This window comes from Pempheris klunzingeri, chromosome 15, assembly GCF_042242105.1.
Source record: "Pempheris klunzingeri isolate RE-2024b chromosome 15, fPemKlu1.hap1, whole genome shotgun sequence".
Lineage (NCBI taxonomy): Eukaryota > Metazoa > Chordata > Actinopteri > Acropomatiformes > Pempheridae > Pempheris > Pempheris klunzingeri.
The window spans coordinates 19,260,438-19,284,879 of NC_092026.1; the positions used below are offsets into that span (position 1 = coordinate 19,260,438).

General features: G+C 38.8%; 2 protein-coding genes across 3 annotated transcripts; one reads left to right on the plus strand and one right to left on the minus strand.

The window, feature by feature from the left end:
• The first annotated feature begins 2,229 nt into the window (after positions 1-2,229).
• On the plus strand, positions 2,230-7,455 carry LOC139214190 (sodium- and chloride-dependent betaine transporter-like). The gene is made up of 14 exons (XM_070844957.1): positions 2,230-2,386; positions 2,480-2,614; positions 2,804-2,941; positions 3,306-3,405; positions 3,614-3,746; positions 3,881-4,015; positions 5,132-5,235; positions 5,430-5,554; positions 5,644-5,756; positions 5,848-5,985; positions 6,077-6,179; positions 6,386-6,486; positions 6,995-7,165; positions 7,345-7,455. The coding sequence occupies exons 1-14, from the start codon at positions 2,230-2,232 to the stop codon at positions 7,453-7,455; spliced, it is 1,764 nt and encodes a 587-aa protein (XP_070701058.1).
• A 3,785-nt stretch (positions 7,456-11,240) lies between these two features.
• Positions 11,241-16,774, minus strand: pold3 (polymerase (DNA-directed), delta 3, accessory subunit). 2 transcript variants are annotated; one of them, XM_070845216.1, is made up of 12 exons: positions 16,671-16,774; positions 16,002-16,057; positions 14,904-15,003; positions 14,781-14,820; positions 14,500-14,632; positions 13,995-14,250; positions 13,818-13,890; positions 13,058-13,202; positions 12,660-12,763; positions 12,362-12,447; positions 12,129-12,204; positions 11,241-11,687 (listed from the first exon to the last, which is right to left on the minus strand). In XM_070845216.1, exons 1-12 carry the CDS (start codon positions 16,725-16,727, stop codon positions 11,482-11,484), a joined length of 1,332 nt encoding a protein of 443 aa, XP_070701317.1. In that variant the 5' UTR covers positions 16,728-16,774; the 3' UTR covers positions 11,241-11,481. The 2 variants fall into 2 exon arrangements, with proteins under 2 accessions (XP_070701317.1, XP_070701316.1); XM_070845215.1 differs by having other exon boundaries at positions 12,129-12,210.
• Between the last annotated feature and the right edge of the window lie 7,668 nt (positions 16,775-24,442).

The following is a 24,442-nucleotide window of genomic DNA, read 5'->3' on the forward strand; positions in this document are numbered from 1 at the left end:
TATGATTTCTGCTACAGTGCTGTAGAAGGAGAACTCAGTCTCAGATAACACGGAGTAACATATTTATTTGAGACCCCCCCCATCCTCGCTGTGCACCAAAGGGCTCAGCAGCTAACTAAGCCTATTAGTTGACATCTGCGTCTTGGTTATTATACTCTTGTTGCGTGTATAGATTTACTTTCATTGATGATGTGTTCGACCACAAATACGTGTGGAGGATAAAACTGCATCAATTTACATTGTTTGTAAAGCCAGATTAGTGCGTGCAAATTAAGCAATAATCATTTTACTTCCACAATGCTCTATGCATTTTAGAAAAAAATAATAACATCAGTCAAACAAAATATAGCAGGATTCATTGAGCAGGTAGCTTTAGTCCATACAGTGAGCAGTGACCTTCGAGGATCATACCATTGAGTCTGCAAGGTTTGAGCCATTAACCCTTTAACGCCAAGTGTATCGTATTTGATACATGAGTTTTTGAGACCTCTACAACATCAGTGTGATATTTTTTTGTATTTTATCTACGTTTTATGTGTTTTTGTTTGTTTAAGATAAACATACTGTGAGCAATAAATTGCACAAAAAAGCTGGATGTAGCAAAAATGATACAAATTAAGACTTTTTAAACTATTTTTTTTTGGTTGTAATTTGTCAAAATAAATAAAATAATAATGAATAAGTGAATAAACATTCCAGTTCCAAAAAATTCGAATTTTCTGGCAATTCTTTCATGGTTCAGGCATTAACGGGTTAAACTGCAAATTTTGTACAATTTCCATTTTTGTTGACCTTTTGTTAAATTCATTTTTCATATTGACTTGCCTTTGGCTTGTGTTGACTTATGTATGATGAATATGTCAATATAAGGTTTGTTAAAGCAGCACTAGAGGCATTTAAAAAAACTCCAAACGGTGGTATTGAGTTGAAATGAATAAAGTCAAATAATAACATAAAATCATATAACACAGTGGTGTGTTCAGGAGCCGATTAATTTGAGAAGTACAGAAAATGTGATTTTACTGCAAAGTACAGCAAAGGGACAGAAAATTTAGTTTAATCCTAATAATATCATGTTTGCCTGTATCTTTGAATGAAGCCCTTAGTACAGTAGCAAAGAGATTAATAAAAAAAGGAAAATGCACAAGATTAACCAGAAGTATGCACTGTATATATAAAATGTACATATGCATATAAAAGAATAGTCCAACTGTCATAGAGCCTCATAAGTATTTCTTGGGGTGGTGTTCATGGAAAAGAATAACACTACTGAAAAGAACATTTTAGGCAAAGTGACACACAAATAGTAAAATGCCATAATGAAAACGTTCTAAAATATGAATGTTGCTTTGCTTAACAAAAACTAATCCAGTGCCAGATGTTAAAACATAAATCCTGACAGGGTCTGGTACAGACGTTTTGTGACAACTTTCATGGTAATATTTAGTTCACCTCAGTGACCAGGATCAGATTAACAGGTGAAGAGGACAAATATCACATGTATCAAGTCGCTCACAGAGGTGATGATGTAGCTCTCTGCTATCACAAACTGGGGATAAAAAAAAAGTATTTTATATTGATAAATAACTAATGAACTGTTGCACATTTCTAAAAGGCACAGTATTATGATTAGTACATGACACTTTATACTTTTATTAGATAGCACCCAAAGAGAGATGGCAGAAAATGAGGGAGATGTGACAAAGTTTCCTGCCCTGACAGCACATTATGGAAATATTAGTGTCTGCTCATTTTGTCTTCTTCTACGTTTGTTTTGTCACTTAAGTATTTTTTTTTAATTAAATTTTGAAGCTACACCAATGAGAGAGGATATTTTCATGCTGTACATTTGACCCTGATCACCTAGATTGATTAAATATTTCCATGAAAGCACCAAATTGCCATAGAATCATTCAAATCTTGTCTTTCCCTTCCCTAGTGCACTATTTACATTTTCCATCTTAATGACTGAGGCTCTTTCACATTTTCACATTCATTACGTCATGGTATGATCTCAGTATTTGAGTATAACTGTGCCTGAGGTGTGATTTTTGCAAAACACTGAGACAGCACTCCCCCCCCCCCACAGCGAAACTGTTTTATGGTTTATGGGTTTAGAGCAGGATTTAGTCAAATTAGGAAAAGACACATTAAAAGCAGCACAGATCAGTTTGCAGTACTTTGTAATTATAACAGAAACGCGTAGCAGATGAAGCTCTTGATCTTGAGATGAACAGACAAAGAAGAAAAGCAGAAAACCAGCAGAGGGCTGGAGACAGAGGACAGTGGGCCAGTAAAACGGAATATATTCTGGTCGTTGCAGGAAATGTGGTGGGCCTGGGCAACGTGTGGAGATTTCCTTACCTCTGCTACAAAAATGGTGGAGGTGAATCATATAAATTCCAAATTTGGTAAAGAGCTGATGGAATGAATAATTTCTATGTGCATACATGCAGTATCGCTCCATTTGCTCACCTAGGTGCCTTTCTGGTGCCGTACGGCCTGCTAGCTGTGGTGTGTGGGATACCTCTGTTCCTACTGGAGACCTCAGTTGGTCAGTACACCCAGGAAGGATCCATCACCTGTTGGAGGAAACTGTGTCCACTGGCACAAGGTGAGTTGATGTTTGCTGAGCTAAAAAGATGCAATCAACATTAAAAAAAAGTGACATTTTGCACACGCTACTTTAATATCAACTTGCAAAATTAAATATTTCTGACACAATTTTTCACTGGAACGTCTTACTTTTACAAATACACTTACAAAAACATAAACTATGTTTTTCTTTTTTTTTTTTTTTTAGGAATTGGATATGGAAATATTATAATTAAACTTTATGACTTCAGCTACATTATAGTCCAAGTCTGGGCTCTCTTCTACCTGCTGTTCTCATTCAGATCCCAGCTCCCCTGGGCCACCTGTGAGAACAGCTGGAACACAGGTAAGACTTAGACTTAGACTTAGACTTCTTTATTTGATCCCCCATAGTGGGAAATTTTCTTGTTACAGCAGCAACAATATAAACAGGGAGAGTGAAAAAAACAAAGCAATAGAAAAGACAAAAAATAGCAAATATAAATATAAATATAAATATATGGATTGTGATGAAATGAAATAAATATTTACACCAGAGGATATTTACACTTTAGACAAGCTTTACACTATGGAGTTTACTTAAATATTTAAAGCTTGCAAAAAGATTTTATAACACCATTTTATATGCCAAAGATTTTCCTTAATGTCTTCAGTTGTGTAACAGTAATTCCTCACATTTACCATTACCCTTTGCTTGTTCTCTAAACCAGTGAACTGTGTGGGTCTTCAGATTTGGGATTCTCCCTCAACAAATCTGACAAATCAGACTGTGCTGAAAAACACCACCTCTGCTGCCACAGAGTTCTGGGAGTGAGTTTAAATTCATTTTCTTTTAATGAACAAGTGGCCATATCATTAATATGCCACAACAGCATTCCTCAAAGGATGCTACCTACATGATTTTTGCTCATTCTTTCTTGCATCATCTTACTGTTAAACATCTTTTTAATATAGAATAGTTATCAAGGGAGCTCATAATTTCCTGTCACTCCACATGTACCATTCCCACTCTCCTCAGACGACGGGTGTTGGCCAAGTCTGCAGGCATCGAGGAGCTGGGCAGTGTGAAGTGGGAGCTGGCTTTGTGTCTTCTGCTCTGCTGGGTGTTCTGCTACTTCAGTATCTGGAAAGGTGTCAGATCCTCCGGAAAGGTGAGAAGAGGATTTTATCTAGAATGTTCATCCCTCACTATGCATTTCTATTGAGGTATTTAATAGCTTATTTTCATCAATAATCTCCGTTCTCGTTCTGACAAATAATCAGTCACATTTGCTCTTTTTAAAAGGTAGCATACTTCACAGCTACTTTCCCCTACGTGATGCTCATAATACTGCTCATCAGGGGACTGACTCTACCTGGAGCTTGGGAAGGGATCCATTTCTACCTCTATCCAGACTTGAACCGCCTGGCTAAGCTTGAGGTATCTTGTTTATGTTATGTAGAGTATATTGACAGAAGACAGTAGAGCAGCACGACTGGTTATTAATCTTCTCAATCATATCCTGTATTTCTGTCTCATTTCTTGTCCCAAATGAGAGAAGATCAACCCAGAGAACCCAGAACCCTGTTTGGACAGCTTAAATATCCCATATTATGCAAATGGTACTTTTAAAAGTCTTTTCAACATTAAAATGTGTCCCAAGTGTGACCTTCAGATGGTCAGAGAACTTCAAACTTCAAAAAGTCCATCCTCTCTCATTTTCTTCTGCGTGAAAACACTGTTTAGATTTGACTCCCTTTATGATGTCATAAGGGGATCTGTTGATCATTTGACCTCCAGCCCTTCAGCAGGCTGACTGTCCCCACTGAAAACTTCTGTCCGCCATTGTTTTTTCCTCACTAACGACAGCTGCCGCTAACACAAAGATGTCAAAGGCAAAAACTGTTAGTCTAAGACAGAGCGTGCTGACAGAGACTGAAAACAGCTGCTACTAGAAAAATAATTTGTGTTTTGAACAATAAACCCTGTAAACCTATTTTAGTAGGACCCCCAAACACAAGTATGAACTTGGAAATTAGCACAATATGGCATTAGTGGGACACTGTGAGACATAAAAAACAAGAATGGAGGAAGCCCAGAGTTTGTTTTCCAAACTGTGCAACATCTGGCAATACAGCATGAAAACAAAGGCATGACAACTGTGTCAAATCCATCCTATTTGTGTTGCTCTGATTGTTGGCAGAAGTTGATATGAAAAGGATCGAGGCCAAAGTCATAGCTGTGGAAACATAGAGAAAGCAAAAGTATGTACATCATCACTGAAATAAGGTAAAGGTGATGGCTGGGACATGTGCTTTGAATGGAGGCGGATCTGAGCACGGCAAGTCTGTGCTTTCATCCAAGAGCTGTGATTCACAAAAATAGTGTGTGTGTTAAATAAACATTCCTAGAAATCAAGTCATACCCATGTAGTATTTCAAATATACAATGAGTCTGAGGAAGAACAAAACAACAACACACCATAACACAAGTATGACATTAATATGAATTATCATTGAGCAATATTTCTATAATATACTTTCTGGGATATTGCAGGTGTGGATAGAAGCAGGATCTCAAATATGCTTCTCCTACAGCGTGACTTTAGGAGTCCTGAATGTCTTGGGCAGCTATAATGAGTACAATAACAACTGTTATAAGTAAGTATAAGCTGCAAAGCACAATCACTTACGCAAGAACACTTTCAGGAAAAAAGTTTATTGGCTGTATGTATGTATTTGTTTAAAAAATAAGAATTAAATGTTATAACCAACAACCAAAGCAAGAAGCAAACATTATTTCTACATTTTATTTTGACAATATATGCATGCATCTGACCTCCTGTGACCTCCAGGGATTGTTTTTGGCTCTGCCTGCTGAACAGCGGGACCAGTTTTGTTGCTGGATTTGCCGTCTTCTCCGTACTTGGATTCATGGCTCAGAAACAGGGTGTTACTGTCGACACTGTGGCAGAGTCGGGTATATTTAAAGATCTCATATGACATGCAGATGAAATTCCGTATTAAATCTGGTGACAAATAACTTTCTCTTTCTTGTTTGGCTCTCAGGTCCGGGTCTGGCCTTCATCGCTTACCCTCATTCTACAGCTATGATGCCTTTGCCACAGTTCTGGACTGTCTGCTTCTTCCTGATGCTCATTCTGCTGAGTGTTGACACACATGTGAGATGTTTTGTTGCATTACCTTGTGATTAATTACCAATGGATTGTTGCTATATAAAATAATTGTCTACTCACTTTATTTCACTCCCAGTTTGTGACTGTTGAGTGTCTCATCACCTCTATAAGCGACTTGTTTCCAAAGCTGTTTCGTAAACGTGGCAGACGTGAGATGTTCGTCCTTTCCATCTGTACATCCTTCTTCCTCATACATCTGATGGTGGTCTCTGAGGTAAAATAATTATTTCCATGAAAGTACATTCAGACTATTGCCACAAAATGTTGTATTTCTCACATGAACATCTCGCCTCTCGCTGCTGCAGGGAGGGATTTACATATTCCAGCTTATTGATTATTATGGCACTACCAGAGCTTGTCATTATTTCATGGGGTTATCTGAGTGTCTGGCTGTGGCCTGGGGTTTTGGTAAGTAAAAAGGCATTTTTATTGTGTCCCTTTTTCCTGATATAATTTGACTGTATATAATTTATATATATATTTACGACTTATTTTACTGATTATCCTTTCACATTGGACATAGTATCATTTTAGTTACAATGTTCTGCAATACTAATAAAAAAAAAACACATAGTATGACTGTGTCTAACGTACAGTCTATGAATTTGTATTAGGTGCTGATCGGGTTATTAATATCATTGAGGAGATGACGGGGCAGAGACCATCTGTCTTTTTCAAACTGTGCTGGAAATATGTCATTCCCCTGCTGTCGCTGGTGAGTCAGAAAAGTTTTAAGAGAAACTAAATTTAGTTGCATTGCTCCAATAATGAGACTACCAGCAGCTCTGTAGGCTGTACAGAGGCACAGCTGCGCTGGGAGCTAAATGTTAACACATGGTAATTTAGGATGATGTGAAAGAGCACTAAACATGAATTACAACTTAAGATGATGAGGATATCATTAGTTTTGCAGGTGTTTGGTTATAAAACAAATATTTATTTTAGAATTAAAAGTTTGATCTGATGATGCAGCTCGAGGTTATGATAATTCATCCTGAGAGGGATAGTTTAGAGACAAGAATGTCACTCAAAACCAAAAATGCCACCTGCCAGTGTCACTAGAGGAAAAGACAGTGGATCACCAAAGTCAGAAGGGTTAATCCTCTGGGGACCATAAAAGTCTGAACTAGACTTTTCTATCTGATTCAAAGACATTGCTAGACAAAACATTTTGTTCTGTTTTTTTTCCCCCCCAAGATACATAACTCTCCACACCTTCACAGATTTCCTTTGTCCTGTACCTGGTTGATTTCAAACACCTCAAGATTAACGACAGGTACATTTACCCTGACTGGGCGTACGCACTGGGGTGGACCATGACACTTTCATCTGTTCTCATGGTGCCACTGTGGGCAGTAGGACAGATGTGTCTGACACCAGGAACCCTCAGACAGGTCAGTTACAGCCAGTACAGTGTGCTGCAGCAGACTATCCTCATGCTTTGATAATGAAAGTTTTCCTCTATAACTCAGCTGTTGTTGTTGGTGTTGGTTGATCAACAGGTCTCCTGGAATTTTTCTTATGATTATGTTAGTGTGTAAAATTACTCTCGTTGTTTGTTCCTGTGCTCCAGCGTTTGTCCGTCCTTTGTCGTCCAGCTGAAGATCCAGCCTGGCCGAGGAGAAAAGAGGGAGAGGAGGGAGAAACGACTGTTGAATTGACGACGTCTGTGGTGACAACTTAGTGTGGCCTGCACTTACTTACAATGAGCAAATCTCTATTTGGGCACATTCACCTAGTTGAGTGGTGAACTCAGGTCTGGATGTCCATCCATCTGATTTATTCGACCTTTGGTTTTCTGTGTCGCTTCACTGTACTGTAGCCTGGTGTTCGTAGGGCTTTAATGTATCCCGGCTCTGACTGGGTGCAGACAACCATTACCTACAGGTAGTCAGCCCACAAATGGAAACAAGTTAGTGATTAAATTATTCTTAGAAGCTTCTGTATGGTTGCTACTGTTAATTGTTGGATATAACTTATAAGGGACACTCGATGTTTCGATTAACTTGTCCATTCGATTTATATCAACGAGGGTGACATGACAGTAACACCTCTATGTATAACACAGCACACTTTGACAACATCACAAACTACATCCGTGCAACAGTTTAAACTAAATCTGAACATTGCAATGTTCATGAAAGAGCATTTATTGTAGGGCTGTTGTAACAGATTGCATTAGTTTTACCTAATAAACTGGCGTACATAATAAACTGCCACCTGAGTGTGTATCTAAGCAGTCTTCTGTTTTGTATCTCTGGGACGTAAAGGGCTTGATTTAAGGACACAGTTGAACATGATGTAATTAGGATGAATCTTTGAATTTTCTGTGCTGTTGCTGAACCTTATTTATGCAATATTAATAATAAATGTAGAATATTTAAAATTATACATTTAAAACTAAAATGTATAATATCTATAGGATGAATAAATAAGACATTAAGTTTCTCTTGGGAATGTCACATATTTACACACACACAAAAGAATCACAACAATGCCTGGCATATAAATGGAAGTTAATTTTGTTTATATATGCGCATATTATAAATAGAGTGATATGGAAAAATAATGCAAAGTCAAACATGGGAACATAACAAACATGACGTCGGTCCCAAATCCCTGATCAAAACCCTGCAGAACTTCAGCCTCAGCGCTCATAACTCCACTCTGTCTCCCTCAGCACACATCGGAACAACCTCGGAGTTATTTTCCACCAGAGCTGCCAGAGCTGCCTTTGTCCACCTGAAAAACATAGCTCTTCTCTGCCCATTACTCTCCTTCTCTGCTGACAAAACTGTTATCCATGCCTTCATCGTGTCCAGAATTGACTGCTGCAGCAGCATTCTTAATGGCCCATCATCCCAAAGTCCTAAATAAACTCCAGTACATCCAGAACTCTACTGCTTGCCCTCTGGCTCTCCGTCTGACAGCAGATCCAATTCAAATTCAAATCCTCCTCACTTTGAAGCGTCAGATAAACGTGTCTCAGACCAGCGTAACTTAAATCAAGCCTTATATGAGACCAGAACCTGTATAAATAATTCAGTGGGTAAAATCCATACGTAAAATAAAAGACCCAGACTTCAGTGCAGGTTTGAACAGGACAGTCTGACCATAATCATGTTGGAGTTAGACATGAACATAGAGATTTCAAATGCCTCTACAGGACACCTTTCCAGATACTGAAGTAAACATTATAGAAACATTTTGTAGACATTAAAGGACATTTCCAAGGCGATTTAAGGTTATGCAAAGACTTTTTTTTCCCCAACATATTTTGTATTTTAGATTTGCCTCTGACAGGCTGTTCAAGTTACTTTGTAAATTCAATTATTTCCTGCTGTGACTGCATCGGCTCGTATTGTTTTCACCGTGTGAGCGTCTTACTTGTGTTCCAGGTGAAAGAGAACACCAGGCAAAGGGGAGCCCAAGCTTCAATACAAATGTAGATGAAGAAACGGGGTGAAAATGCCAGTTGTCCAAATTAAATTACTACAGTAGAAATACAAACCGCAGTTCTAAATCAGCTTGAGAATTTGGAGAAAATTGTAATATATTGTTTTGGTATGAGCGGTGATTTGGGCTCTTTTCCTGTATTGACCCCATGTTTTAGTTCAACAAAATCAATTCACATTCTGCAAGTGGAGGCAATTTCCTGCAACAGCTAGAATATATTCTGCTTCATTTGTTCAAACAAAGTAAGTCAAACACTGTCCTCTGTTTCCAGCTCTTCACTTTTCCTTCTGCCTTTGTTCATCTGAAGACCATAAAATTCATCAGTTGTGTTGTGTTTCTGTTATAATTCCAAAATCAGATGTTTGCTGCTCTTGAATCTGTTTTTTTTTTCCTAATCTGACAATGTCCTACACTCAATTCGTCAGTCACCTTAAAATACAAAACCAGTTCCAGCTTTAAACTGAAACATGCATGCATATACAATATTCATGCCCACGACAATGACAGATTCAGTCATAACTCATCATTTCTCAGCAGATATTTTCACATTTCTGAATTAGTAGGAAAATCCAGGCTGACCACATTTTCTGCAATAAGCAGGACATAAGAAATACACGATATATAATGGATAAGGATGCCAGAATACTGCAGATGTCGTTTTGTGTTTTCAGCTACTGCTGTGCCAAAGCAGTCCCATTCTCTCGTCTCCTCCTTTTCTCCAAGCAGAGACAATCCTCCCTGGCACATGTATGCCCTCCCTCCCCCATCCACTCCTACAGACAGTTTCTAGCCACTGTGTTTCCTAAAGTCTGTCGTTAACGCTCGCAGGGAGCACGGGCTCCATAATCCTATCAATGTGGAGTGTTTCAAACATGGTGCAATTTGAGACGGGTGGGTGCCCTCTCCAACATGGCCCATGGCATCCTCCAGGAAATGTTGGAGGTGGGCAAGTCTCCCTCAGCCATTTGAGCCACTTGGAATTTGAGCTGAAATAACTCTCTCAAGCTGGCCCTCTGGTTGGCCATTGTGTGAGCTCGTAGAAAGGAAGAGCTCAATGCCCTTTTGGTGCATGAGGAGTGCTGTCACTCCCTGCCAGGTGACCCTGCATCCCACCTTAAGGTCTTGTCCAGGCCTCACATCAGCCATCTATTGAGCTGCATCCTGGGCCACTTTGCCTCTGAGGCCCCACATGTTCTCCAAGACTTCTGAAGGAAGTTGAACGGCAGGGCCCTCAGCGCTCACAGTGACGCCCCCTGGTTCCTTGGCATTTAAAGACTCCGGTCCCTCTTGCAGCAAAGATCAAATGTAACATCTGGACCCCTGACAGTGCATGCATGAGCCTCTACAGAGCTTCTGCACAACTGAGCCACTGGTTGGCACACAACAATAATCAGCAATAATTCAGTTCATTCTGCATAACAGGATAGTTTACTTTGCCTAACTGCCCATGTGATTCAGCTCAACAGAAATTAGTCACAGTTGTTCCCTGCTGACACCTTTAACAATGTACCTTCATAATGAAAACAATCATTAGCTCTTACATAAGTGTGGTGTGGACACTCTCACAGACTGAATGACTTATTAACATGCAGTGCTAATACACATTTTAGATTAGATCCACAGGCTTAGGATGGAAAACTCTTATTAAAGTACTTTGATGTTGCACATTGTAGGTTTTAGACAACTTCATTCAGAGTGAACAAGTAGTAAGAGCAGCAACTAAAGTGGTGTTATCTGTAACTGCAAATACTGAAATTATTCCAAACTGACACAGTAAAAACCCATGTGGCTGAATATATTTGACAGAATTAAAGCAAAACTGTAAACACTGGTGCATCTCTGCCTCTGAGAATGTGGTGGATTAGTAGCAAAGATACTGTGCTTTACTTTGAGCATCATTTTTGTCACAGCTATATTGATTCTGTAAATAACTTGTTTTCAAAGTGAAGTCCTGTCAACCTCTTACATGGAATGTGATTTTCAACACAGCCTTGTGTCTATTTTGAGAAAAAACACACTCATGTGCAGTTTTTAATGTTTATTGGAAAAGTATTCACGGCTGGTAATGAATGGTGAGGTGAAAAGTAAATTTTTTATCATTCTGAATTCGACACGTCCACGTGTTACCGTCCTCTGCAGAAGTGATTTTTATACCCCAGTTGTCCATGTGATGTATTAAAAGGCCGTAACAGGAAATCTGCAGCAGTGCATGTTGTTCCTCTGTGCCAATAAAAGCGTCCGACACCCTCCTCCATCATTTCTTGTGGAAAAATCCCATGATGGAGGCTTGTTTAGTTCCTTTGTTTGCGTTTGCAGAAGTTTTCTTCTGATTTTTCTTCTCGTCCTGCTTGTTACCTGCTGGTAGTCTTGCAGAGATGGGAACTTTTGGAGTTGGTTTGCTGGCCTGAAAATCATCTTCTGTTTCAGAGTATGATTCACTCTCATAGCCTTTCTCTGTCACTGTGGAGGAGAAGATAAACCAGAGTGATTGACTTGTGTGAATAACAGCAAGGTCTTTAAAGAATTTTGTCCAATGCCATCTATACACACACATTTGAAGCAAGTTCATACATACATTTAAATACAATGCAACTGAATCAGAGCTGAAATTAATACTCTACTATGACTCAATTAAACTCAACGTTTACAGCTTCTAATTTCACAAATGTTAACATTTGCTGGTTTTAAGTTCTCCATAACTTTGGGTTTCAGATGATGGGTCTGACAAAACAATTTTAAACAATATTATCAAAAAGGTAGTAATTATTTTTCTGAGAAGATATCATGGTTATAAATGTGCAAGTTGTGTTCTTTTGGAAAATTAATTATATGTAGTTCAAATTCTATAGTTGTAATCCAATCAGAGGTCACATTTCCAAATCATCTGACTGCTTTTCATACCGATGCATCCTTCATCATCGACGAAGGTACGAGATTTCAGGACTCGTCTCCTCTTCCTCGTCTTCATCTCAGAGTGCTGCTCCTGCCGTAAAACAAAACCACGAGCAGACGTGAATGTTCAATTAGCCATTCAGTGTTAATTACGTAGAGAATTTCACCAGTCTTACAGAGGAAGCTCGGGATTAACGCATCACGAAGACCTCAATATCCAAACACCAGGTTTGAACACTTACACGTGAATGTGAAACAGACTCGACCTCCTTCTCAGGACTTGGTGACGGTTCTCTTGTTTCCATCTGCTGTGGAGAATCTGGAATGACTGAAGAGGTCATCAAATATCAGTTTTGAACACCTTCTCTTCAAGGGGTTTTTGAATTTTTACAATCACTTCTTTCATAATTATTTGGATGAACTATCTTTCAAGCATTGTCAGGCCTCAATTTGAACTGAAATTGCTCATCAAAGTTTCCCAGTGGAAAATGACTGTCTGCTTTGAAAGATCAGAGAGTACACTAAAAGCAAACAGCTCACCATCTTCATCGCTGCTGTCTGGTTCAGGCTTCTTGATCCTTCGCCTCTTTTTCCTCTCCATTTTCTCCTCCTCACTGTCAGAATCCTCTATTCGCTTGGTTTTGCTTCAATGACAGAAAGGCTTTTATTTAAATAAATTCACAGCCATATTTGACTTTGGTGAACCAAGTCCATCATCACTCAGCAAAAGACCTTTCATGTTAACAAAGGCTTCTATGGCTTCTTTCATTTCCAACCAAAGTTAGACAGTTATAGACAACACAAGTAAAATCTTCTGTATTTTCATCTACAGTTCTGAGCACAAGTCAGTAATGTCTGTTTGTTTGAAATAATCCATTTCAAAGCTGATGCTTTTTTTCTCTGAAGGGTTATTTTGAAACACACACACACACACACACCTCCTGGAGTCTTTCTTAGTGTCTTTAGGCCGCTCCACTGCAGCAGCGTCTTGTTTCTCTGCAGGTCGTGAACTCTTGTGTTGATGCTCTGCTGTGGATGATGGCTGAGCTGCTTCCTCCTCCTTCACAGTTTTTTCTGGTTTCTCTAAAGTGAGGAGGAGCGTTTAATTAGTAAAATGTCAGTGATAATGGTAACCACATTCACACACATTAGCAGTCCACACTGTGCCTTAACGGCTCTTTCTATTGCTGGTTTATGGATATCAGTTATAACAGGGTTTTAATTATCATAAATAAGATAAAGGTTTTAATATTGGCACAAATGTGTATGACTTGTTCTACTAATCTTCATCTTCTAGCAACACTTGCAAGTCAAAAGACAAAACACAAGTTATAACACATATATATATATATATATATATATATATATATATATGTTCTTAACCCAATGCAGTGTCATTTAAAAAATATAAACAGCACCTGTGTAATACTATTAATAGTTCCAGTGACAGAAAAGTATGATGAGTAACCTGAAAACTGAAAGCTTCAAAACAGACAACATAACTCAGACATTGTTTGGAATAACTTTACTCTTGCTGACATTATGTCACTGTGAGACATCAGAAAAACAAAATAGTGGCACCAGAAATTAAACCGTAGCAGACTTTAAGGCATGTAAAGGAAACTCTGCAACGTATAAAACAAAATTCTACACAAAAAGCATTGAAACTTGTGGCAAATCTGTGTTAGTATCACTCACTTGCTGATTGATTCCCAAAGAAGTTCGTCACAGGATTGGCCTTCGCTTGTGGCTTGCTTTTGGGAGCGTCAACCTAAAACACCAAAGAGAGAAGTTAAAAAACTACAGCGACTCTTCTACTGCAGTTGTTTTTTTCTCTGTAGACAGTTAATCAAAACGAAGAATATAACGCTGTACCACAGGTGCATCCTCCTTCTGCTCTGACTTAATGTCTTTGCCACCCTCCTGGTTCTTAGGAGCAGTTTTATTTGCAAACATTCCCATGATGCCTTTCTGTGGCTTGGCTGAAGGTTTTGAAGCCACACCAGCCTCTCCATTCATGACAGGTTTCTTGTGTTCAGGCTCTGGCGTAGGAGCTTGATGCTTTTCTCTCGCCTGCTGCAGCTCCAGAGAGGACATGGGCACTGCACTGGCACAGCTGATCGCACTGTATCTGCAACCAGAGCAGAAGAAACAGCTCAACATTGTCCAAAAGTCTGATAGTCCTTCGTCTCCCGTCTTCTAGACTGCTGCTTTATTCATCCTGTAGCTTCCACAACCCTAAACAACAGCAGAACGCTAATGAACAATCTGTTTGTGCACTGTTATACGAACCATCCCTTCAAACGACTACTCCCCAGCATCTAGGAAGTCTGTGTGTTGAGTCACTGATTACCGTCTGCTTTTAAGCACACAAACATACCTGCTGCAGCTCATCAGGTTGTCTTTCACAGCATCATAGTCGACGCTGTAGAGGGGGCCGCTGTCTCTCAGCAAAGCTTTTTGGACACTGTAGACATGGACACTGACTATCAAACTCATCTTGGATTTGAAATCTGCAAGAGAAATAGAAAACACCCAAACCTTTACACAACAGTCAGCTAAATAAGAGTTTGGTAATGTTGACTCTTAAAATAAACGAGTTTTAGTTCAAAAAGTGAACAATGCTGCAGAGTAAAAGTGATCTGGGAAACATTCACACACCTTCTAACTGGTCCTCTTTGACAACCGACACCTTGTGACTCTGAAAGGAAGCACATAAATAAAGGTCTCTGCGAGCAGCAAACCAGGGCAAAACAGATCTTATTAGCTTATTGAGTTTCTCACCGTTTGCCCATTATCCACAAACTTCCCCGACACGAGATAGGTGGCATTGATCTGAGCTGAGCTTTCCTTCCTCTTGTGGTCCAAGTAATGGTAAAGCATTCTGAAAGCAAGACACACATTTTAATATTTTTATTTTTCAGAGGTTCACAGTCATTTCCTTTTTTGTAAAAGGTGGGTAACATCATGCTGTATTCCAAAATAATTCATATTGATTGTTATATAACCATCTCTACACTTATCCATGCACAGCACATGAGGTCATATTTTACTTACATGTCTGTGCATATTGTTAAACCCTATAAAAAGGTGACAGTACACCTGATTTTAACTCTGAGCTGGTTATTACTCTTTAATATTTACTGGGTATTGACCAAAAGGCATCACCAGAGGTCTCAAATATTGACACTGATGGATGTTTTTTGTGTGTAGTAATAAAGGTAAAGGATATTTTACAGGCACTGATGTACTGACGATAACACTGAATGCTCGATCTGATTCTTAGCCTTACTCTTTGATTATATTTTCATGATTTTAATGATTATTTGGATAGTTTACGACCGTCTGTTCGTGTACAGTTGTTTTGTTTTAAGACAAAAATGGACATAATGAGAAAAACTCCCGCGCACCGTCTCGCTTAATGCTTAAATATTTATTAGATTACTGTGATCTAATAAATATTTCAGCACTGAGCAGGCCAGCGTGCAGGAGTTCTTCTCATTGTTTTCAATTTTTGTTGCACTTGTCACACATTCAGGTGTGCAGAGAGCCTTTTTAAACAATTTAAAGAAAATTACACTTGGAAATAGTAATCACAAATTATATGAATGAATCACCTTAACAAAATGTTATCGCCTGCCCAAAGGTGTATCTACACAATTAAACAATCTCCATGACAATAGTGCGGCTCAATCTGAGGTACCTGTATGGAAATAAAGAGCCCTGGACAATCTTGTTCAGTTTATTGCTACACGATGAAGCAGTGAATGTGGTTCCCATCAGTATAAACAGGAAAACCTGGTGTTTATCAGGCCAAGTCTGGCAAATCTTTAGCTTTGTTTCCATGTCTGCACAGCTTCATGTCCCCAGACTGACACTCACTGTTTGGCTGTGTTGACATGGACTCCCAGAGTGAGGCTCAGCCATTTGTAGGTCACCTGTTTAACAGGACACACACAAGATTTGTGTTTAGATTCACACATGAATGAGGCAGCTTTGAGAAAAAGAGATTTAACATTTTCGTTTATAACTGCTGTTCAAACAGAGGCGGTTAATTAAAGTCAGACAGACGTTAATGTTACAGTACGCCTTGAATCAAGCTAGCTGACCTGCCATGCTTTAACTTTGTCCTCCTTCATTGGTCTTAATATAAATGTGTAAGACTTCGTGTAGTTTCGCATAATTTCAACCTTGAGATATTTATTTACTCTGTTCGTTTATTACAAAAACCCAACTGTTGGCGGTCACCATCAGAGACTGAGGCTAACGATAGCCAACCATGAAAATTAAGTTTTTGCTCAATTTAACTGCAACTTTCTAGATCATTCATACGCCGAATTAACCAAAGGCTCTCATAAAATCTTATACAGCTCTAAGTCACTCCAAAATACGTACATATATTGTACTGAGAAAAAGTAAAGCGTAAACAAGAAGTTTTTGAACGCAGTTCAGCCGGTAATTATAGCGGGCCTAGCGTTACTAAATCAGCATTATGTCACCCACAATAACGTTGAGAAAAGAGGAAATATCACGAATCAAGAGCGCACTCACGATTTTGTTGTGGTCGTGGACAAACTCGTCGATGTTATCCAAATACAGCTCGTCCATTTTGACCGATTCTCCGTGAATGCGGACGTCTTGTTGAACCGTTTTGACTGCGCGGGAAGGCAGTTTATTTACTTCCTGTAAAACGTCACGTGTGCCTGTTCGTACTTCCGGTGAGATGAGCTGCTGCAGAGTGCCCTCTACAGGCCAAGATGGTCTAAAGGAACACAGACAGAAAGAGAGAAAACAAAAAACTACACAGTGTATTTATGACCCATATGTAAAGATTGGAGGATTTATTGACAGTAAGAAAAATATTAAACATCACCAGCTTTTTATTACAAACTCACTTGTGCATGTTGACATTTTTATAATTTTTTACTCAACTCCAATTGGTTTTTTGGTCTTGGAGTTTTGTTTCCTTTTTGTGCCTGTGTTTCTGTTTTATATTGTATTCTAGTCGTTTTGAAATGTGCTATATAAATATATTATTATTATTATTATTATTATTATTATTATTATCCTTTAACCCTTAATATTGTAAAAACCTTCCTTCTATTCATTCAATTGTATTCAAGTTAAATTCAAGGTAAATCTATTGATTCATTATATGCGTGCTCTTTTTAGTTGAATTTGTGTGTTTTCCTACTAAAAATCAGAAGAACATGTTGCACTTTTTACTCCATTGCAGATTAAGTACACAGAAAAGCTCATAAAATGTTGCTGTTTTCATGTGAAAAACAAATATCAGCCCTTCAGCTCAATAACACGCTACATTTCAGACATATCAGTGTATCAGAACAGTTTTCTGCCTGCGATAATGTGAAGCAGTAGATCTGCGTGGCATTTCCATTTTCTCCACAAATGTAAAAAGATGGCAGCGGAGGGTTTGAACAGAATAAAAAAAGTGGTGATTAAATGAATAGATAAATACATCGAAATTGTGAACTAAACTATGTAAAGCTGCTGCACTCATTCAAGTGCTTGTTCATAGACGGTATATTCATAAATCTTTCATGTTACTTTAGATGCAACACAAGACGGAGAATATTCTATATTTCCTCCAGTATTGTTCTGTCAAATGCTTTCATGCAGTTGATTTGATTGGAGTTACGTTGAGCATCAGCATCATCGTACCTTTAACACAATGACAAAATTTGACTGTTTCTACTAACTTAACAAAACATCCACTTTAAGTGCTGATATTGTGGCCGCGCCCTGGTGGCCTGCAGGGTTTCAGTTGAGTTGGTGGGACTTTAGTTGTCATTCCTCACCTCTCTGCGACTGTCAGCTCTTTAATAGAAGCAGTGAAATGCAGCACTTAGCTATTATCTTACTAGAGATTACCCAAGAAATAGAGATGACCGTGATGGAGTATCAGTGGTTTGTGATCCTTGAAATCTTTCTACAAGGTTACAAGGTTGTGCTGTTTGGTTGTGCCATTTGTTAAGCCACAAAGGTCATAAAAAGATCATGAAGAAGTTAACAAGTAATAATTACTGCCTTTCATTTCTGTTAAACAGAGAAACCAGCTGGCCAGGAAATGAAAATACGGCCATTGTGAGTGGAGAAAAAAGAGCCTCCTCTGCAGGCAGAAGAGATCAGCAGCAGTTATTAGTGCACCACAACACAGTCAATATAAATTTTGAATTTTAATGAGCTGCTGTGACAGAGATATCCAGGAAGGACGATGCTGATAGATTAATCTGTCGCTGACCTCATCATCAGCTGTGAGTTTTCCAAACAAATCACTGGACAACTTCCTCCCAGCTTTACTGCTTGTCATCATTTGTCTGCATCAGGTGAAGCTCATTATGACTGAAATGAGACTGGTTAAACTGCTCGTACATCACCTGTTAGGATGGATCTTTTAGAAATACGACCAAGATGATGAGCAGAGGCGTAAAATGTTGATGGCGGTCATGATTTGTGCTACGTGTAAAAGCTGCTGTTGCGCCTATAAAAACCAACATCAGACAGTTAAAAGCAGTATTTGTCAAATGTCTCACACCAGCTACACGACCAACAAATGATTGAGTGAAGGTCAGACACAGGGGTGGTCCAGTCAGGTTCATTATGGGCATCGTGATGTACCAACCAATGTGTGGAAAATAATAATGATGGCAGGTCTCCAGGGGTCCCGTTAATGCTGCCTGTTATTATAGTGACTACAAAGCAGTGGTGCTTCAGTAGAACCTCACCTTCCACGCTGGAGGTCCAGGTCTGATTCCTGAGAAATGCAATAACCTTTTCAACCTCAATCATATCAGAGAGGAATAATAACAACTGCCCTTTCAACCACAACATATCATTGATTGCTCTGTGGGGAAGTTCACACCTCTCACATCTACCTGGGGGGTCTGCGTGCCATTTCTGGCCAAAGCAATAATGCAGCCTGTGTTACATTAAAGCAGAATGAACAGGTCTGTCCTTAGCATTAATGGTTCAGTGGTAGGCCCCCCATCACACACACACACACACACACACACACACACACACACACACACACACACACACACACAAACACACACATCCTTGTGTATATATGATGCCATCATTAAACAATCATGATACACAGGAGAACCATCTTGCTGGGAATAACAGTAATGCTGTATGGCTGTAAGAGAAGCTACAGAACCACAGTCCATACAGATGTGATTTAAAGGTTCAGTTCACCCAAATTATTATCATTATTATCACATTATTATAGCACTGGAAATTGTTCATACTAAAGAAAAAGTCTCCAATAAAGCTGTGAGATCATTCGAATACCTGTTCTCAGTTTATAAATGTAACTTTAAAGGGGTATTTTGCCAGTTTTATACATCAAGATCAGTTTACTAATCTCGGGGAGTTTCATCAGAGAGCCTGTGTCGTAAATGTGGACCGTGGTTTGAAAGCTGTGGGCATTTACCAGGCAGGCTGACAAAAGATGCTATCAAATAGCATTATGGGAAATGTATTTTATTTCAGAGCCAGGGCCACACATCACACACTTGCAGCAGAGACCACGTAATTACACTGTTAAAATATTTGTGCCTGAAACAATTAATCTTTTAGTTTCATTACTACACAAAAACCACTTTCAAATCATCCAAAATAGTTAAAAACAGCCAAGTATCTCCAGTTTGAGGAGTTAATCATAATTAAGACTACCGGATTAAATATTCATATGCAAGAATTTTTGTTTTGCACCGTGTCCTCTGAGGTCTGACTAGACTTGTTTTGATCATCATGAAGTTCTGGTAGCACTGAGTAACTTAAGGTATCCACCCTTGAACATGCATCTCATACTTTCCTACATAAAAAACCCCATATAGAATCAGTTCAGGGAGGGTAATTGTGATGTTATGACCTGCACAAAATTTTAATTTACCTTTGTTGTATTGAAGTAGAGGTATCTCAAAACTAGGGCAGGAGAAACCAAGACTATATCTGCATGGCGACATAAGATGAGAAGTAATGGCTAGGGAGAAAAACCAACCCCTTAGTGTTGGATGGATTGGTGTGGTTCAGTGGAACAGCAATACTGAACAAATATTAAATACATGGTGCGAGAAACATGATTTAAACACAAAAGAAAAAGCACAAACAGGAGACAGTAAAAGTCTCCAATGACGCCTGTAAACAAGTAGACGGAAGAGCTGCTGTCAATCCTGGAACAAGTTTAATTATTTGTTAGCCAAACAATATCCACGCTCATTACATAAGCAACAATGTTGTGGTCTTTAACATCCTAAAACCTGAGCAAATATGAGGTTCAGCACATTATTAATATTTGAGCAGGTGAGAGAAAAACTCTCTGCTGACAGTGTTGATACTCATCTCCAATGTTTATACACTAAACCAAAAAAAAATTCACCATTATGTGTCCAATCTGTGTCACTGGCTGTACATGTGATGATTAATTCAGGTGTATCCTCACTGATTCTGCACTCAGACGATCTTATATAATATTTAGAGCGAAGCAGCTCTGAGTCTTCTGTTCACTGAGAAGCCGCTCAGCCTGCATGACAACATCTAATAGAAATGTCAGACAGAAGGGCAGCGACGTGCAGCAGAGAAGGGAAAAATATTCCCCTAATGGTGACGAGAATCACTGTTTTACTTCGAAGACGCAGAGCAGAAACTGAAATCCTGAAATGGATCAGAGCTGGTTATGATAAAGGAAAAAAAAACAACAATCTTTTTTCTTTCTTCCTGTCTTCTGGTGAGTCACATTTGCCTTTGTTAACCCGTCTTTTCAGCTCATTGTAGGTCAGGGCATGTTCTGTCTGAAGCACAACAGAGTTGGAGAATAGAAAGCTATGACCGTATTATGAGATGCTTTTTAGATTGTACAGATTGAGGTAAATCTGCCCCCAAAATGATCACTACAAGATCACAGTAACATGGTAAATGATAAAGTACTGTACTGACATGCGTGTAACTTGGTTGTTAAATGGTGGAACAAATCAAGTAAAGAAGTGATCTCCAGTCAAAGAGCAGTCAAAGAGTTTTACATACTCAGCCACTTTACCTCACGATCAGCCATTTTCATTTGCAGTCACTTAACATGAAAAAATAATATAAAATACAACAAGAACTTCTTTATTTCTACTTTTGACAATTTTTGGATAAAGTGCACAGTTTACATTATTTGGTTTTCTAAATTACTCATTGGTTTACTTAAGTTATAATGTCAGTCTCTTTGCTTTTGAGGTACTTAGATGCTGGATTCTCCTTCCTTGGACCAAGGACTAAACCAAACGCTCTGACAGTGCCGGAGGAATCAGGGTTTCTTTATATTGAGTTTTATTTGTTCTCAATGTCGACCTACTCTAGGTGTGTTCCATTGATTTGATCATTCAGTATATCGGTGGCTATCATGTCTCACTGTGTTAGGTCTGTCAACTGAGTTAAGATCTTTTACTTTTGAATACTTTTTTGGGGGGGGCAATCAACCCAGTTTTCAGATACAGTTTTCTAGGTGGCAGACTAATGTAAAGAACTGTGCCCTGACTGTTTATGGTTTCCATCATGCTGTTTTAGTCAAAGAAATGTAACCAGAGTATGAAAATAAAAAGATATGACTGTCCAGCTCACTGGAAATGGAAGTCTGTGGTGCGGTATGTCAGTCAGTGGAAAATCTGATGGTGAATATAAAAATCCTTTATTAAATCATAGACAGACTAATGCGGTTTGTCTCACAAAGTCTTCACCAGGTTTTAAGGTGCAATGAGGCCAGATGTTGATTATCAAAACTAATCAGGTGGTCATGTGACAAGGTCACAAGGCGTGGTGGCACAGTTAAAAAAATGCAGTCACATATTTTGATTAAGTGTTTGGTTTCTTATTATATGTTACCTGACCAGATTGTAGTGTTATTTTTAGACTTTTAAACAGATAGAGCCCAGCAGGTCTTCTTGAATAGACATATGTCGACCATAATCTCTTCAAACAGGGCTCTCCCCGGGTCTGTGTCCTCTCTCCTTTGCTTCTTGTTTCATACACAGATAGCTGCAGATCCTCCCAGGAGGGCAACCGCCCTTGTTTCTCTTCTTCAGGGCCAACAATCTGATCATGGCCTGGCTCTACCTCAACTTGTGGAATGGTGCGATTACAACTTCCTGGATCTAAATGTGACTAAAACAAAATAACTAATTATAGATTTCAAGAGGACCAGCATCAAACCAAAGGTCAGCATCATACAAGGTGAGGGGGTAAAAACTGCACAAACATATAAGTACTTAAGCACAGTGTTTGATGTAGAAGTCAAATTTCCAGAGAATACAAACTGTATTGTTAAGCAGGGATATCAAAGAACGCATTCTGAACTCTGGGTGCATAATCTGGATGTGAAATTTTCTGCTGTAGCATCCCATTGACCTGCTTCTGTCACTGACGTGTTGTTGCCATGTTGCGGTTTTGTTTGTGCCATTGTGACATCATGATGTGCTCTATTTTTTTTATTCAATTATTAAAATTTCATTCTATTTATCCCTCTTTTATGGATGGCTGATTGTAAAATGAGTTGCCCTTCGGGATTAATAAAGTATTCCGAATCTGAATCTGAAAAGTGTTTTGAAAAGACAAAACACTTGAAGCATCACTGCAAATGCAAACAGACACTAAAACACCCTCGTGTATGTGATGACAAAGGAAAAGAAAACAGAAAGGTTAAATAGCAAGTAAGTCATAAAGTGTGGGCAACGGCCACGAACAAGAGCCCCACAACATGGAGTGATCATCTAAAAAGACATGTGGCAAAAGCTCATAACAACAAAAAATTACAGTATCGAGAGGAAGATCTGATGATGGCACAACTTCATTGCAGCATGACTGTTCCCAGATGGGACACTTCATCTCTTTTTTTGCCGTTCATTTTGATTTTTTTAGCTCCATTTTGAATTCCATTCCAACTTTAGAAAACATCCACGTTTGCAAAGATCAAAACATAATGAATAAATAAGTGACATGTTTTTAAATTCTTTTATTAGAAAGATCAATGTGAATTGATGATTGATTTTAGATCCACAGTGAATAAGAAGTCTGACAAAACTTGAGCTTAAATTCTTAAGCAGATCTGGGATTGAACACAAGTAAAATTAATGTTATTTTTGTTACAAAACGTTTCTTTTTATGGACTTTGAAAGGATTATATTCCATTAGGAGATATGATCGACTGCAGACAGTGAAGTGCTGTTGAGCTCCAACCCTACTAATGTGACTCCAGAGTGGAACTTAAGCACCCCAGCGGCCCCTCTGGTTGGCTCAAGTGCCTCTCTGGTTTGACCTAATGGGGCAAAAGCAAAGCTTGAGCGTAACCCTGCACAGAGAAGAGATACCACTTTTCATTTTGCCCCTGAGACACTCTGTGCTCATCACTGTTTCTGCATAAACAAATATACTGTGTTTCGTACCTTTATTGCTCATTTTGCACGGTACCTTTATTGCTCATTTTGTTTCTCATTCCTGTAAAGAACTTTATCTCTAACCGTGTGTGTTCTGCATTTCATGCGCATCGTTCACAAATCTCTGATTACTCAGTGGCCTTGTGTGTGTGTGTGTGTGTGTGTTGGATTGAAGGTTTATTAGATGCTTTATTTTCAGCATGATTGCAAAACAAACCTTCTTAACAGAGCAGTCAATTGCGGCACGCATTAATAGAAGGAAAATAAACAATACATCACAACACAAAAATACATCACAATAGTAATTAATAAGATAAAAATCATTATCTTATAAGAATGCTAAACCTAGCGTGGGTGTAAGTCTTCAGGCATGATCAGCAGGAGAGTTGTTAATAGATTGAAGATGAGTCATGTATGGATCCAATATCCGATATATTAATTTTTCAGATTGTAGTGTTTAGTCAGACTTAGTGTTGAGTGTCATGACTGTTTAGCTCTATTCAGTTCATTTTTCCAAGCTGTAGTTTTATGTTGTTTTACTGCAACTACAGGGACACGCTGCGGCTTCAGGTGTTCCTATTATTTTGTCCACCCCTTCCGCGTTGTCACTGTTTATTTGCTTTGTCTCAGTGAAGCGGAGAGGAAATGAGACAGCACGACAGCCTTCTGATTTACAGACAGAGATCGCTGCTGTGCTCTCCAGAGCTGGCAACACGATCCATCAATCTCACACACACACACACACACACACACACACACACACACGCACCCTCACACACACTGAAGCTCAGCGGGGCGAAATGTTAACGTCTATTTATGTTTGAACTTGTTTTATTTTTCATTTTTTTGTTTTAACCCACCGTTCTAAAATCAAGAGACCACTTT

What these genes read in the sequence shown, in the direction of transcription:
- LOC139214190 (XM_070844957.1), top strand. Translation starts at nt 2,230, where the DNA reads ATGAACAGACAAAGAAGAAAAGCAGAAAACCAGCAGAGGGCTGGAGAC. An exon ending in GCTGCCACAGAGTTCTGGGA is followed by an intron (nt 3,406 to 3,613) that starts GTGAGTTTAAAT and finishes CACTCTCCTCAG; the next exon opens with ACGACGGGTGTTGGCCAAGT. An exon ending in CACCAGGAACCCTCAGACAG is followed by an intron (nt 7,166 to 7,344) that starts GTCAGTTACAGC and finishes CCTGTGCTCCAG; the next exon opens with CGTTTGTCCGTCCTTTGTCG.
- pold3 (XM_070845215.1), bottom strand. Translation starts at nt 16,727, where the DNA reads ATGGACGAGCTGTATTTGGATAACATCGACGAGTTTGTCCACGACCAC. An exon ending in CATGTCAACACAGCCAAACA is followed by an intron (nt 15,004 to 16,001) that starts GTGAGTGTCAGT and finishes TCTTGCTTTCAG; the next exon opens with AATGCTTTACCATTACTTGG. An exon ending in CAAAGAGGACCAGTTAGAAG is followed by an intron (nt 14,633 to 14,780) that starts GTGTGTGAATGT and finishes TTTCTCTTGCAG; the next exon opens with ATTTCAAATCCAAGATGAGT.